At 42.8% G+C, this 15,753-nt stretch overlaps 1 protein-coding gene across 1 annotated transcript in view; it reads right to left on the bottom strand.

Moving 5' to 3' along the window:
• Nucleotides 1-15,753, bottom strand: part of LOC140464744 (uncharacterized) — a 66,921-nt gene that overhangs the window by 32,523 nt on the left and 18,645 nt on the right. The window contains exons 5-7 of the mRNA XM_072560239.1: nucleotides 14,795-14,953; nucleotides 12,947-13,054; nucleotides 4,062-4,154 (exon numbers count right to left, since the gene is read on the bottom strand). Of these exons, the coding sequence (XP_072416340.1) occupies nucleotides 4,062-4,154; nucleotides 12,947-13,054; nucleotides 14,795-14,953 (360 nt within the window). The remainder of the gene's footprint in view (nucleotides 1-4,061; nucleotides 4,155-12,946; nucleotides 13,055-14,794; nucleotides 14,954-15,753) is intronic.

Here is a 15,753-nt window from a genome sequence, read left to right as displayed (position 1 = left end):
GGAAAGCAGTTAAGTGAGACTAGAAGCAGAGAGATGTGCTCTTGTAAATCAGATTAGAAGACTCCAACAGTCTTGTGTTATGTTCATGCCCGGGACACACCAGAAGACAAAAAGGAATCATGTGCTAATGCTGCCAGGTATACAGAGTGACAGCATCCTGGAATGGGATGTATGGATTGGGGAACTTATTATCTAAATGATGAGTACTTGCAAATGGATCTGAGTGTCCTAGTTCATGGATTGTAAAGGACGATGTCCAGGTACAGCAAGAACACTACTGGAATGTTTGTGTTCATTGTGAGGGGAATTGAATACAAAAGTTGAGAGACAATGCCTATTATAAAGGGTACTGGTGATACAGGGCTACCCCCTTATCCGTGGAATCGTTTTCTGTGGTTTTAGTTACCTGTGGTTTAACGTGGCCCAAACATATTATCGGGAACTTTCCAGAACCAGGGACCAGGAGGCTGCTGGGAAGGTAAATTTCCCATTTAAATGAATGGGTTTGCTCCTATCAGTGGTTTCAAGCTTCCACGGTAGGTTTTGGAATGTATCCTTCGCGGGTACGGGGGGGGGGGGGGCGGAATACTGTACTACGGCCGTGTACAATATCAGCCTCGATATTTAAGGAAGGATATAAATGTATTGCAAACAGATCTGTGAGGTTTACTCATGGCCTAACAGTATTACCGAAACTATTAAGTAGCTAGACTATTAATCCTGAAGCTCACTCAACGTTTTGGGGACTCAGGTTCAAATCCCATGATGGCAGATGGTGGCATTTGAATTCAATTTTTAAAAACCTGGAATTAAGAATCTAATGTTGATCATGAAACCATTGTCGATTGTTGGTAAAAACCCATCTGGCTCTCGCTAATGTCTTTCAGGGATAAAACTCTGCCATCCTCACCTGGCCTGGTCTACATGTGACTCCCTACCTACAACAATCTGATTAAACTTTCAACTGCCCTCTGAAATAATGTTGGAAGCCATTCAATTGCTATTGAGTCTCAACAAATAAATGAAACCGGATGGACCATCTGATGTGGGCACCATAAATAGCAATGCCAAAGGCAACCCTGTCAATCCTGCAAAGTTCCTCCTCATTAATATCTGGGAGCGAGTGCCAAAATTGGGAGAGCTGTCTCACAGACTAGTCAAACACCAGCCTTACCTAGTCATACTCATGGAATCATACCTTACAGACAATGTCTCAGACTCTACCATCACCATTCCTTGGATATATTCAGTCTCACTGACAGGACAGACCAGCAGGTGTGTCAGCACAGTAGTATAGAGTCGGGAGAGAGTTGCCGTGGGAGTCTTCAATGTTGACTCCAGACCCCATGAAGTCTCATGGCTTCAGGTTAACCATGGATAAGGAAGCGACCTGCTGATTACTATATACTGTTCACCCTTGGCTGATGACTCAGTCCTCCTCCATGTTGAAGAACATTTGGAGGAAGCACTGAGAGTGGCAAGGTCACAAAATGTACTCTAGGTGGAGGACTTCAATATCTACCACTAAGAGTGGCTCAACAGCAGGACTACTGATTGAGCTGGTCAGGTCTTCAACGACATAGCTACTAGACTGGGTCTGCGGCAGGTGGTGAAGGAACCAAGAAGAGGGAAAAATGTGCTTGACTTCATCCTTACCAATCTGTCAGCTGCAGATGCAACTGTCTGTGACAGTATCAGTAAGAGTGACCACCTCACAGTCCTTGGGGATACCAAGCCCTGCCTTCATGCATAATTTCCTGTGGTAATATCAACAAATGAGACTGACTTCAAACCAATCTAGCAACTCAAGACTGGGCATCCATGAGGCGCTGTGGGCCAGAATTGCAGCAGAATTGTACTCCAGCGGAATCTGTAACCTCGTGGGCCAGCATATCCCCCACTCAACCATTACCATCAAGCCAGAGGATCAATCCTGGTTCAATGGAGGGTGCAGGAGGGAATGCCAGGAGCAGCTCCAGACATATCTGAAAATGACATGTCAACCTGGTGAAGCTACCAAACCTGTCTACTTGCATACCAAACAGTATAAGTAGCAAGTGATAGACAGAACTAAGTGATCCCATAACTAAATGATTGGATCTAAGCTCTGCAGTCCTGCCACATCCAGTCATGAAAGTCTATCGTGCAGATTAAACAGATCAGCCATGGTCTGATTGAATGGTGGAGCAGGCTCGAAGGGCAGATGGCCTACTCTTGTTCCTAACTCGTACACATATGTGTTCTTCTAAGCTTCATCTGTGGACAACAAGAGTTTAATATTGGTGCCAATATGATTCTATTTGCCTACTTTATAATTTTCCTGCATGATTTCTATATTCTATGCTGAGATGGAATCCACACTAAAGGTGAAGACATCACCTGACAATGCATGATATATCTCAGTGAGGAGAAAGTGAGGACTGCAGATGCTGGAGTCGAGAGTGTGGTGCTGGAAAAGCACAGCAGGTCAGGCAGCATCCGAGGAGCAGGAGAGTTGACGTTTTGGGCATGAGCCCTTCATCAGGAATGAGACTTGTAGGCCGGGGCTGAGAGATAAATAGGAGGGGAGTTGGGGTTGGGGGGGAAGGTAGCTGAGAAAGCGATAGGTGGATGAAGGTGAGGGAGAAGGTGATAGACAGAGGGGGGAAGTGATGGACAGGTCCGGAGGGCGGTGCCGGGTTAGAGTCTTGGGACTGGGATAATGTGGGGAGAAGGGAAATGGGGAAGCTGTTGAAATCCTACCTCCTGTAAAAATGCCATCCATAATCCCCAGTTCCTCCGTCTCCGCCGCATCAGTTTCCGGGATGACAATTCCACCTCAGAAAGTCCCAGATGGTCTCCTTCTTCCATGATCGCAACTTCCTTTCCGACATGGTTGATGATGCCCTCCAGCGCATCTCCTCTACTTAACACACCATCGCCCTTGAACCCCATCCCTCCGAATGCAACAAGGACAGAGCCCCCCTGGTCCTCAACTTCCACTCCACCAACCTCCGCATACATTGCATCATCCTCCACCACTTCTGCCACCTCCAAACGGACCCTACTACCAAAATATATTTCCCTCCCCACCCCTATCAGCATTCTGGAAACACCATTCCCTCCGTGACTCCCTCGTCAGGTCCTCATCCCTCCCCCCTCCCCCCCCCCCGCCACCAGCCCAGACCTCACTGCTGGAACGTTTCCCTGCCGCCACAGGAAGTGCAAAATCTGTGCCCATACACTCCCCTCACCTCCATCCAAGGCCCCAAGGAATCCTTTCACATCTGTCAGAAATTTACCTGTACCTCTACCGATGTCAGCTACTGCATCCGTTGCACTCGGTGTGGTCTCCGCTACATCGGGGAGACAGGACGCCTTCTTGCAGATCGTTTCATAGAACATCTCTGGGGCACGCACACCCACAAACCCCACTGCCCCATCGCTGAACACTTCAGCTCCCCCTCCCACTCGATCAAGGACATGCAGGTCCTGGGCCTCCTCCACCGCCAAACCATTACCACCCGACGCCTGGAGGAAGAACACTTCATATTCTGCCTTGGGACCTTGCAACCACATGGGATAAAGGTGGATTTCAACAGCTTCCTCATTTCCCCTCCCCCCACATTATCCCAGTCCCAAACTTCAACTCGGCACTGTTGTCCAGATTTGTCCATCACTCCCCCCCAACCTATCACCTTCTCTGTCACCTTCATCCACCTATCGCTTTCTCAGCTACCTTACCCCACAACCCCACCCCCTCCCATTTATCTCTCAGTCCCGACCCACAAGTCACATTCCTGATGAAGGGCTTATGTCCTAAACATCGATTCTCCTGCTCCTTGAAGGCTGCCTGACCTGCTGTGTTTTTCCAGCAACACACTCTCAACTCTATATCCCAGTGAGCCAAGTATAGAGTTAAGTATATCTCTAGTTAACACTTATTTGTAGGGTTTTATGCTCTACTTGCAGGAATTACAAGGATAGAAGATGGTGGCCAGTGGTGCTTAAACCAAAGAAATAATGAGCAATAAACCCCCCAAACCCCATTTTAACAAGTAAAACCAGACAGGCTTTCTTACATGGTGTTCCTGCAGTGCGAGGAGCTGGATAATCAGGGCTGGTCAGTGGAGATGAGAAAGCATATGTTTGAGGAGCTGAAGGATTGAAACTGCCTAGAAAAGGAAAAGATAAAATTTTAAAAAGGAAATATATTTAGGGTGTAGGTTTGCTCGCTGAGCTGTAGGTTTGATATCCAGACGTTTCATTACCTGGCTAGGTAACATCATCAGTGGCGACCTCCAAGTGAAGCGAAGCTGTTGTCTCAATATATTGTTGTTTCAGCCTATTGATGCCCTTCATAAAATGAACTATAACTTCAGATTGGCTTAGTTACTGATTTTCAGCCATTGGGTTCTGGCAGGAATGTCTCGCATATTGTTCAATTCACTCAAACCTCCGAGGTAGGTGCTGAACTGGTTTGAGCTGACAACTCCAGTTGAAACAATTTTAGTCAATTCTGGATTTATGGAAGTCACGAGTGGGGATTGTGATAGGAGGATTAGATAATAAAAACAAATTTTGCTGACATCACTGCAATAGCAGTAGATAAATCTCAAAACGGGGGCGTCTCTGTGGAATGAGTTTTATTGAATAGAATTGAATTGAATTGAATTGAATTTATTGTCACGTGTACAGAGGCACAGTGAACAGCTTTTTTATATTAAATTGATCAATTTCTGAAACCTTTGTTTTCCTGAAGAGGAATGCCACCAGGTTTTAAAGACGAGGGCCTTCAAAAAGTATACCATACAGTGGAAGTCTGCTAAACCATAGTTCAACATACTGCAAATTTTCTTAGTTCACAGGGGTCTCTAAAGGAGGTAAATCATTAGTTAAACCTTCTTTTGCTATGTTGAAGAGTTTTCTTATCAATGTGGTGCTGCTCTAAAGTTTTAACATCAATGTTCTAACAAACTTCCACTGTAACAGAATATTAAACAGGCACTTCCTCAATAGCATTGACAAAGCTTTTAAATATTTATGCTCAGTTGCTTTCCTCATTTTCAACATAATAATTCTAAATGTAGTGGTTAATTGTTTACTGACTTTATGCTTCACTTGTACAACACAATTTAACCAATTAAAATTTATAATCTACTCTCATATGCTTTAATTTATCTTGTCACAGAAAATAATAGGTTGTTATTTTTTCAGACTTCTGAAATTCATAAGCTGTTTAAATTACCTTCCATCCCAATTACACAAGCAATAGATAAGGTAAAATACAAAGACTTTTTCCGCACTGTAGGGGAGTTCAGAACTTGAGGGCATAGGTTTAAGGTGAGAGGGGAAAGATTTAAAAGAGCTTTGAGGGGCAACTTTTTCACACAGAGATGGTGGCATATATGGAATGAACTGCCAGAGAAAGTGATAGATGCAGGTACAGTTACAACATTTAAAAGACCATTTGGATAGGTACATGAATAGGAAAGGTTTCGAGGGACACGGGCCAAATGCAAGCAAATAGGACTAGCTTAGTTTGGTGAAGCTGGTTAGCATTGATAGGTAGGACTGAAGGGTCTGTTTCTGTGCTGCTTGGCTCTGTGACTGTGTTCAGATGAAACGCGGAATTGTGTACAAAGTACAAAAAGACTATGTGATAGATTCATGGCCAGATAGCGAAGTACAAAGTTTGTATTGATTGTTGGGTTTATTTGCAGAACTTAAGAATATAAGAAATAGGAGCAGAAGTAGGCCATTTGGCCCCCGTCAAGTCTGTCCCTGCAGACTATAAGATCATGGCTAATCCGCTCCAAGCTTCTTTAGTGTTAATTCCTCATCATCTTCAATTCCACGACAATTTCAAAACTCTATCTATTTCCCTTTTAAAATACTCGCTGCGATCTAGCCTCTGCACTTGTCTTGAGTAGAGAAATCCAGACATTCTCAGTCCTCTGAGGAAGCAATTCTTTTGCAACTCAGTTTTAAATTAATTTTTCCTTATGATGCAACTGTGGTCCCTCCATTTGAGATAGCCCCACCAGTGGTAACATCTTTTCAACATCAATCTTTAAGAGCCCCCCTCAGAATCTTGTATGTTTCTCTAAGATCCTTCCTTAGTCTCTAAATTCTAATGAATAGAGGCCTAAACTGTTTAACCATTCTTGAGGAGTCAATTCCTTCATCCCAAGTATCAGTCTGGTGAATCTCTCTTGAACTCCCTCCACTGACAATATATTCTTCCTTAAATGTCGGGACTGTACACTGTATGCCAACCTAACATATTGGAAAAACTTGTCACAAGACCTCTCTATTTTTAAACTCCAACCTCCAAGCACTAAACCAAAAACATTCCAATTGCTTTCCTAATCCACTTGCACGCTAACATTTAGTGTTTCATGCACAAAGACACCCAGGTCACTCTGTGCTCGTTGAGTTAAGTCTCTCTTGATTTAAGGAACAGTCTGCCTTTTGATTCTTCCCTACCAAAGTGTTCACTCACTTTCCTACATTAAATTCCATCTGCCAAGTTTTTGCTCCTTTAGTCAACATCCCCTTGCAGATTCCTATGTCCTCATCATAACTTGCCCTCCCACCTATCTTTGTACCATCAGCAAATATGGATATATTACACTCAGGTCACTAATATAGATAGTAAATAATTGAGGCCCCAGGATTGATCCTTGTGGCACTCCACTAGTTATGTCTTTCCAACCTGACTCTCTGTTTCCTGTGTGCTAACTAATCCTCAATCCATACAAAGCTTGCCCCAATACTGTGAGCTGCTCTCATGTGTAATAACCCTTTAAGTGGCACCTCGTCAAATACCTTCTATAAATGGAAATACACTACATCAACTTGTTCTCTGTTATTATCTCTACTCATTCTCAAAACACTCTAGTAGATTTGTCAAACATGAATTCCCTTGCACAAAACCATGTTGACTCTTATGGATTGCACTTAGCTTTTCTAAATTTCCTGCTATTTCTTCCTTAATAATGGACTCTAATTTTAACTCAATGATAAATATTAGGCTAACTGGCCTTTAGTTTCCAGTTTACTACTTTCATCCCTTTTTGAACAGTGGCATCACATTAATGGCTTTCCAGTCTGGCGGAAGTCTCCCAGAATCCAGACAGTCCTGGACTACTTCTACCAATGCCTCAACTGTCTCTGTAGCCACTTCCTTTAACACCCTTAGATACAGGCCTTCAGCTTCTGGTGACTTGCCTGCTTTCATTCCCATTAGTTTGTTAAATACATTGTCAAGATACAGACTGCTATAAGACTTTTTCTCCCAATGCCACCTTATTTATTTGATATCTTTTGAGTGTTTACAATGTCCACTACCATGAAAATATAGGATTAAATTAGCTACCAGGTAAAAACAATGACTGCAGATGCTGGAAACCAGATTCTAGATTAGTGGTGCTGGAAGAGCACCCGTCTTCTCCATTAATAATTCCCCATGTGCATCCTCAAGCGTCCCAACTGACTTTAGCTACTCTCATTTTTTATATAACCATAGAAGCTCTTGCTGTTTGTTTTTATATCTGTTGTTAATTTACTTTCTGTCTCAATTGTCTCCATGTCTTTAATTACCTAGTACTACTTCCTGAAAAAAAATCTCAATCATCTGATCTTCCACTTGTGTTTGCTGCTGTGTATAGCTTAGTGTTTGATTGGGTACTCTCCTTGACTACATTTATCAACCATGGGTGTTCCATATTTCCCATCAAGTCCTTCTTCTGACTGCTAAGAGGTTTTGCTGACCTGTTGCACACTCCTCCCACTCTGCTTCACTGTAATGATGACTTGCTCCATGTTAGTTCCAGCTCTGCAGCATCATATATGTCTGCTTCATATCTACGAATCTAGTGTTTTAGCAGTCACTCTTTTAACAACAGCAGTCATCTTGTTGTTTTGAATATAATTAATGGTATTGGTAGAAACATGGTTCACAGCAGATCACCTGTGTAACTCTTTTCAGGAAGGAGCTATCAGGCCAAACATTACCACCTTAGCCAGCATCATTAAAACAGCATCATTATCTGGTTGTGGCCACATTTGTGGGTGGCTCAGTGGCTCAGTGGTTAGCACTGCTGCCTCACAGCACCAGGGATCTGGATTCAGTTCCAGCCTTGGGTGACTGTATGTGTGGAGTTTGCACATTGTCCCTGTGTCTGTGTGGGTTTCCTCCAGGTGCCCTGGTTTCCTCCCACATGTGCAGGTTAGGTGGATTGGCCATGCTAAATTGTCCAGAGTATTCAGGGGTGTGTAGGTTAGGTGCATTACTCAAGGGGAAATGTAAAGTAATAGGGTAGGGGAAGTGGTCTGGGTGGGATGCTCTTTGGAGGGTTGGTGTGGACTTGTTGGGCCAAATGGCCTGTTTCCACACTGTAGGGATTCTATGATTTCTGGTTGTGTGACCATGTTGTGGTGAGATTTTGAAAACTGTGATGTAAAGTTAAGTCTTTCCTTCTTTTGCTGGATGCAGCACTTTCTTGTTTTCCCTCTCTTATTCCAACTAGTATTCAGCCTCTAACCTACTTGCCCTGTCTGCATTTGTGAATGAGGAGAAAGAGCCTTTCCTACCTGGCATTCTAGCTGTAGGCATCATAGGGGGCTGTGTGTAGCCTGACTAAAGTGAAAGTGCATAAACGGTTAACATTCACAGGATAAAACAAAGTAGTTCATAACTAGTTCATAGCAGAGTTATTGGGGACATTTAAGCAACTGCTGGGCATGCACATGGATAGCGGTGAGTTGAGGGGTGCATAGGTTGAGTTACTATGTGTTACATTAGGATTGTGGGCCAAAGAGCCTGTTCTGTGCTGTACTTTTCTATGTTATACATTCTATGGTCTAACTTTATTTGCAATAAGCAATATGATGAAGGGCTTTGATCCCCCACTCCCTTAAACATCAGATAATCCAGAACTCTTCCTAGTTTACACAGAATCCCATTTATTTATCTTGTGTTTGTTGATCTATACTGGCTCAGTTAAGCAATGCCTTGATTTTAAAGTTGTTGTCCTTGTTTTCAAATCCCTGGATGGGTTTCCCTCACTATCCAAAAGTAGAGTGTTCCTCTGAAACCTTTCATAAGCCGTAATGACATAAAGCAAAGAAGCATTAATTAATGTGGGAAAAAGTTCGCCTTTTTTGTAAAAGCGAAAAGCCTCTTCGGATTTCTTTCAGTTAGCGAAAATGGATATAACGTAAGTCTTTCGTAAAGGTGAATTGGCGTAAAGTGAACTTTCAAAAAGCAATGGTTACCTGTATGGCCTTGTCTCCCTTTATCTTTGTAAGTTCCTGCACCCCTTTCAACCCTCTGAGATATCTGTGCTCCTCTAATTTTGTTTTGTTTAAGCATTCCCAATATCATGACAATGGATCTGAATCCTGAAATACTAATGGAACATTTCAATTCTAGCATGTGTTTCTATTTAAAGAGGACTGCTACAGCCAAAGGATGACTGCAGTGACTGGCAAAATGACCCATGGAATATCATATTTGTACAGAGTCAGGGAAACTTTAAACAGAAAGGCTAAAAACGAAGAGCCTATCAACAGGGAGCCATTTCCTTGAGGCATGTTTGTATTTTACTGTTCCAGGGATATCCAAAAGAAAGGGTTAAAAGCCAAATACAACTTTTCTGTTCATGTGTTAATGGCCTGCCATTTTAGTACAGTGTACTGTGAAGATCACAGTGCGAGAACAGCCACTAAGCACCCATGCACTGTAGGTAAAAGAGCAAAGCGATTCTCTAATTGTCTGACAGCCAGCCACCATCAGAAGGAAACAGGATGGAAAATGTCAGTTAGCCTGCAAATAAGACAAGAATATCAAAAGCAACTGCTGAACCACCAAAGTCAACATTACTGGTGCCACGCCATGTAACAACTGCAATGTTCCAACAGCTACAAATTATTCAAAAACAGTTTCACCCTGTACTTTTTTTGAATTCATCTCTCATTCCCAATTCATGTATTTGTGCGCTGCATCATTATTTCTTCTCACTTCCAGTAATTAATAAATTCAGTCCTTTTAAGAAGGAAATCTGGTCTGGCTGACATGTGACTGGCAGATCCATAATAATGTGGTTGAATCTTAACTGCAATGACTAACATCATTGAACATTGAGTGTTCATTTAAAAAAGAGCATTTAAAGCCCTACTACAGTGTACAAACAAACTGTGCTGGCAATTCTCATAGAATTACAGAAGGAGGCCATTCAGCCCATTCTGCCTATCTTTGGAATTAGTTTCTCTTCCCTCCTGTTCTTTACCATTGTCGGATTGGAAAAAATGTGCTCTTCAAGTTCTTTATTAAATTTCCTTTTGAAAGTTGCTATTGATTGTTACCAGTACTTGTGCCCAAATGTTTTCTCTATTGGGATGTGGGTGTGACTGACAAGGCCAGAATTTGTTGCCCAAACCTCATTGCCCTTGAATTGAATGAGTTTGGGAACTCAGCCGTTTCATTGGGTAGTTAAGAATCAACCACATGGCTGTGGATCTGCAATCACATTGAAACAGATTGGTAATGATAGCAAATTTCCATCCCTAAGGGGCATTAGTGAATTAGATGGATTTGTACAGCAGACAATGATAGTTTCATGGAAAACAAAAGGTGCTGGAAATCACAAGGTCAGGCAGCATCTTGACTAAGAGTCATCTAGACTAGTCATCAACTTGGTGTTCAAGCAAATGTTAGCCCCTTGTTCAAGAGGGTGAGTACAGACAACTCTGGTAATTATAGGTCAGTGAGCCTTACTTCAATTGTGGGTAAAGTGTTGGAAAAGGTTATAAGAGATAGAATTTACAATCATCTAGAGAGGAATAAGTTGGTTAGGGATATTCAACACGGTTTTGTGAAGGGTAAGTCATGCCTCACAAACCTTATTGAGTTCTTTGAGATGGTGACCAAACAGGTGGATGAGGGTAAAGCAGTTGATGGGGTGTATATGGATTTCAGTAAGGTGTTCGATAAGGTTCCCCACTGTAGGCTATTGCAGAAAATACGGAGGCATGGGATTGAGGGTGATTTATCAGTTTGGATCAGAAATTGACAAGCTCAAAGAAGACAGAGGGTGGTGGTTCATGGGAAATGTTCATCCTAGAGTTCAGTTACTAGTGGTGTACACAAGGAATGTTTTAGGGCCATTGCTGTTTATCATGTTTATAAATGGTCTAGATGAGGGCATAGAAGGATGGATTAGTAAATTTGCAGATGCCGCTAAAGTCGGTAGAATTATGGATAATGGCGAAGAATGTTGCATAGATAAGCTGCAGAGCTGGGCTGAGAGGTGACAAATGGAGTTTAATGCAGAGAAGTGTGAGGTGATTCACTTTGAAAGGAGTAACAGGAATAAAGAGTACTGGGCTAATGGTAAGATTTTTGGTAGTGGAGAAGAGCAGAGAGATCTCGATGTCCATGTACATAGATCCCTGAAGGTTGTCATCCAGGTTGATAGGATTGCTAAGAAGGCATATAGGGGATTAGCTTTTATTGGTAGAGGGATTGAGTTTCGGAGCCACAAGGTCATGCTGCAGCTGTACAAAACTCTGGTGCTGCCACACTTGGAGTATTACATACGGTTCTGGTTGCCACATTACAGGAAGGATGTGAAAGCTTTGGAAAGGGTTCAGAGGTTTACTAGGATGTATACTGGTATGGAGGGAAGGTCTTATGAGGAAAGGCTGAGGGACTTAATGCTATTTTCGTTTGAGATAAGAAGGTTGAGAGGTGACTTAATTGAGACATATAAGATAATCAGAGAGTTAGATAGGGTGGACAGTAAGAGTCTTTTTCCTTGGTGATGACTAGCACAAGGGGACATAGCTTTAAGTTGAGGGGTGATAGATATAGAACAGATGTCAGAGACAGCTTCTTTACTCAGAGAGTGCTAGGGGTGTGGAATGCGCTGCCTGCAACAATAGTAGACTCGCCAAGTGTAAGGGCATTTAAATGGGTCATCAGATAAACATATGGATGAAAATGGAATAGTGTGGGATAGATAGGCTTCAGATTGGTTTCACAGGTTGACACGACATGAAGAGCTGTAAGGCCTGTACTGCGCTATAATGTTCTATGTTTTATGTTTTAGACTTGAAATGTTAGCTTGCACTCCCTCCATGGATGCTGCCTGACCTGCTACGATTTCCATCAATTTTGTTTTCAATACAGATTCCAGCATCTGCAATGATAGTTTCACGGTGAACATCAGAGACTAATTTTCAGCTTCGGATTTTATTAAATGAATTGAAATTCCCCTGCCTGATGAAACTGAATTTGAACCTGAGTTCCCAAAGCATCTGTTCTTCCAGCCCAGTGACATTACAATGACAGCACCATCTTCCCTGTCACAGTGCGTATCATCTACACAATGAACTGCATCAAGGTTCCTTCTCCATCATCTCTCAATTCACCAACATCTACCATTAAGCATCCAGACACTGTAGCTTGATGAATCAAGCACTTGTTACCTTCTCTTCTTAATCATCCTGACTTAGAACTATAATACCATTCCATCATTGTCACTGGATTGAATTCTGAAAGGTCTGAAGCATTGGATGTGGAACATTAACTCTGCTTTCTCTCTCTACAGATGCTGCCAGAGTAACTGTGTTTCTCCATCAGTTTTTGTTTTCATTTCAGATCTCCAGCATCTACTACATTAGGTGCTTGACTGGATGTTGCTACTAATGCACTTGGGTTTGTTCAGCAAGTGGTCTCTGCTCTTGGAATCACATCCGACTGTGCAGTTGTTATTTTGTTTCGGCAAGGACAGTCTGGTTGACCAGAATCTGTTATGAATCACCAAAGGAACATGCTATCAATACCATGATATCCTGAAAGGATTATATGTGGTAACTTGCTTTTTTTGGAAGTTTTGAACATATCCTCACCGCCCGGCCTGAAATCCGTTATAAGCCAACTCCCGAGGAGATTGCTTACCTGATGTTCCAGCTGGAGCATAATTCGGAGGCGGGTGCATTCCAAAATAGGCTGGAGGTGGAGGTCCATAAGGACCATACATAGGAGGAACTGGTGCATAGTAACCACCTGCAGGCAAAAACAAAATTAATATTTCAACATTTGAAAGTGACAGGACAGGTTAACAAAGCACTTTAATAATGCACACGGTATCCTGGGTTTTTGAATTAATGGCATAAAGTTAAGGAGAAAGGCAGCTGTGCTAAACCAACGTAAAACACCAGCTTGATCCTAGCTGAGGTATTCTATCTCATTCTGGGCTGTGCACTTTATAAAGGAGGTGATGGAGAGGGAGCTTTAGTGGAGGATTATCTGGCTATAGTCCTCCACTTCTGAAGGATTATAGCCGGATAAGAAATAGGCCAGAGAAGCTCCTTAGAGAACAATGTTCTGAATTCTGCCAGTAGCCAATTCAGTGATTGCAGTCCAATTAATGACGGCGTTCCACCACTAGGACCTGTGGCTCCAATCAATGCCACAGCAGCTCAGCAGCGCCACCATTAGCAGTGGTCATTGCTGAAGCTGCTGCTAGAGGAAAAGGTGCCTCAAAAGCACCTTTGGTTTCAGGGAATGGGATGTGGGTTGGGGAATGCCAGAACAAGGCAGGGATGCCAGTGTGATCAGTAAGATAGGCAGGGAGGGTGTAGGTTGCAAAGTGTAGACAGCATGGTAGTTGCTGGGGCAGTTTCAGGGTTATTTGCCCTTCATACTATCTCACCTCCTCTCACCTGCCTGTAATGCCCACTAATATACCCCCTGCCTCTCCATCCGGCTATCTGTTCCAAGTGTTTCTGTGAATGCAGTTGCACCCCCCACCCCCACTCTCAGAAAGTTGAATCAAGAATGCTCAACTGAGCAAATGGACAATGGAGTCAACTTTTTAAATTCATTTGTGGGATGTGAGTGTTGCTGGCTGGGTCAGCATTTATTGCTCACCCCTGATTGCCCAGAGGGCTGTTAAAAGTCAACCACATTGCTGTGGGTCTAGAGTCACATGTAGGTCAGACTAGGTCAGGTTGGCAAGGGTCAAGTGACCCTTGATCTAATCACCAGAACGGAAATGTTAACTCTACTTTCTCTCCTCAGATGTTGCCAGACCTGCTGAGCCTTTCCAGCAACTCCTGTTTTTGTTTCTGATTTACAGCATCCGCAGTTTTATCAGTGTAATGAGGGAGGGTGGGACATGAGGGCTACAGGGACCAACACCCCTGAAGTGAAGTGGATGACGTGCCAGTAAACAGTGGCTGGTCTTCTAACGAGAGTGCCTTGACCATCGTTTCCTTTGTAGCTGCCTCCGGCTTGCCCAAAAGAGGCAGCAGATTCTGGTTCTGAGTCGTCACATCTCACAAAGCTGAAACCACTGTGGGAAAGGGAGGACATGATGGAATCGGGATTTGCAAAGTTAGGAAATGGCTCAACTCTCAGTTCCTGATGCTGAGGGGAAGGTGCAACACCTTCATTCCAGTTATTCTCCGCAAATTGGTATTTTTGTGTTGCACTTGTGGATCGACTGTGTCTGTATTTGTTTCTTGAATGCAGAATAGGCACATCTTATTGGGAAACAAAGAGGCTGACAATAAATATTACAAGGGAGTACACGCAAAACCTGCCAGAAAAGAGCCTGACCTGTAAAATAGGAAAGTGTTTTGAAAAACAAAATTTTCATAACTTACAATAGCTAATAAAAAACACAATTACTTTTTGTGGGAACAATATTTGTCCTTTTAAAGGATTGCTTTATATTGAAGACTGAATGTTATCATTCTACATTCTGATGATCAAGATCTCAGATAAAAGAGTTAATATTACCTGCTGGTGGTGGTGGTCCAGGAACATACGTGTATTGCTGTTGAGTTTGTTCTACAACTGGAGTGGTTGATGAAAAAAATCTGCTGCGTCTTGTTGGTATAACACTAATTGTTTCATAGACATATACCACAGGTGTGTAAGGTGATGGACCTCTTAATGCTGGAAGGAAATGTTAAAATTGTAATGAGCAACATGACTAAACATCACATATTACAACATCCCCTGCATAACAATTTGTCATCAGTCCTCGCTGTTTTATGCCAACCATATGTTTTTCTTTTGTAAAGCAGTAATTGTAGTCATCTGGAGTATTTTGAGGTAAAATGTTGGTGCTAACTTCCCTCTTGCATGGTTGATGGGTGGGGTGGAGGGGCATGGGGGAGGCAACAAGGGATGAGATAGCCTTTCGATATTTCAGCTTCCCCAGCACCTTCCCCTCAGTGATGACCATGACACTCACCTCTACCCCCCGACCCTATTGGCGTTCTGGTAATGCTGCTGGTGTCTTCCACTGTGAAAACTGATGCAAAGTACCTATTCAGTTCCTCCACCATTTTTTGGTCCCCCATTACTATTTCTCCTGCCTAATTTTCCAGTGAGCCAATGTCCACTATCGCCTCTCCCTTACTTTTTAGATATTTTTTTAAAACTTGCAATTTTCTTTGGTATTACTTGCCAGCTTACTCTCCCATTTCATCTTCTGCCCTCTTATTGTTTTCTTCACTGTCCTCTGCTTGTTTTTAAAGGCTTCCCAATCCTCTGGCATCTCTTCCGCTGTTTCCCTCATCAAAGCATATTAGGGATCGGTGGGACTTTTGTCACTGAATGAGCTTCCAGTTACCTGCTAATTCCACACACCACCACGCCCTTTGACCCAGACTTCTGTCATAAGCGTGATGCAGTGTCTCAGTGAACCTCAGTGCATGCTTGAAGAACAACATCTCATTTTCCACTTGGGG

The sequence above is a fragment of the Chiloscyllium punctatum genome, chromosome 40, assembly GCF_047496795.1.
Source record: "Chiloscyllium punctatum isolate Juve2018m chromosome 40, sChiPun1.3, whole genome shotgun sequence".
In the NCBI taxonomy this organism is placed as follows: Eukaryota; Metazoa; Chordata; class Chondrichthyes; order Orectolobiformes; family Hemiscylliidae; genus Chiloscyllium; species Chiloscyllium punctatum.
The sequence above is the reverse complement of the archived record's forward strand: the minus strand, read 5'-3'. Positions and strand labels throughout refer to the sequence as shown.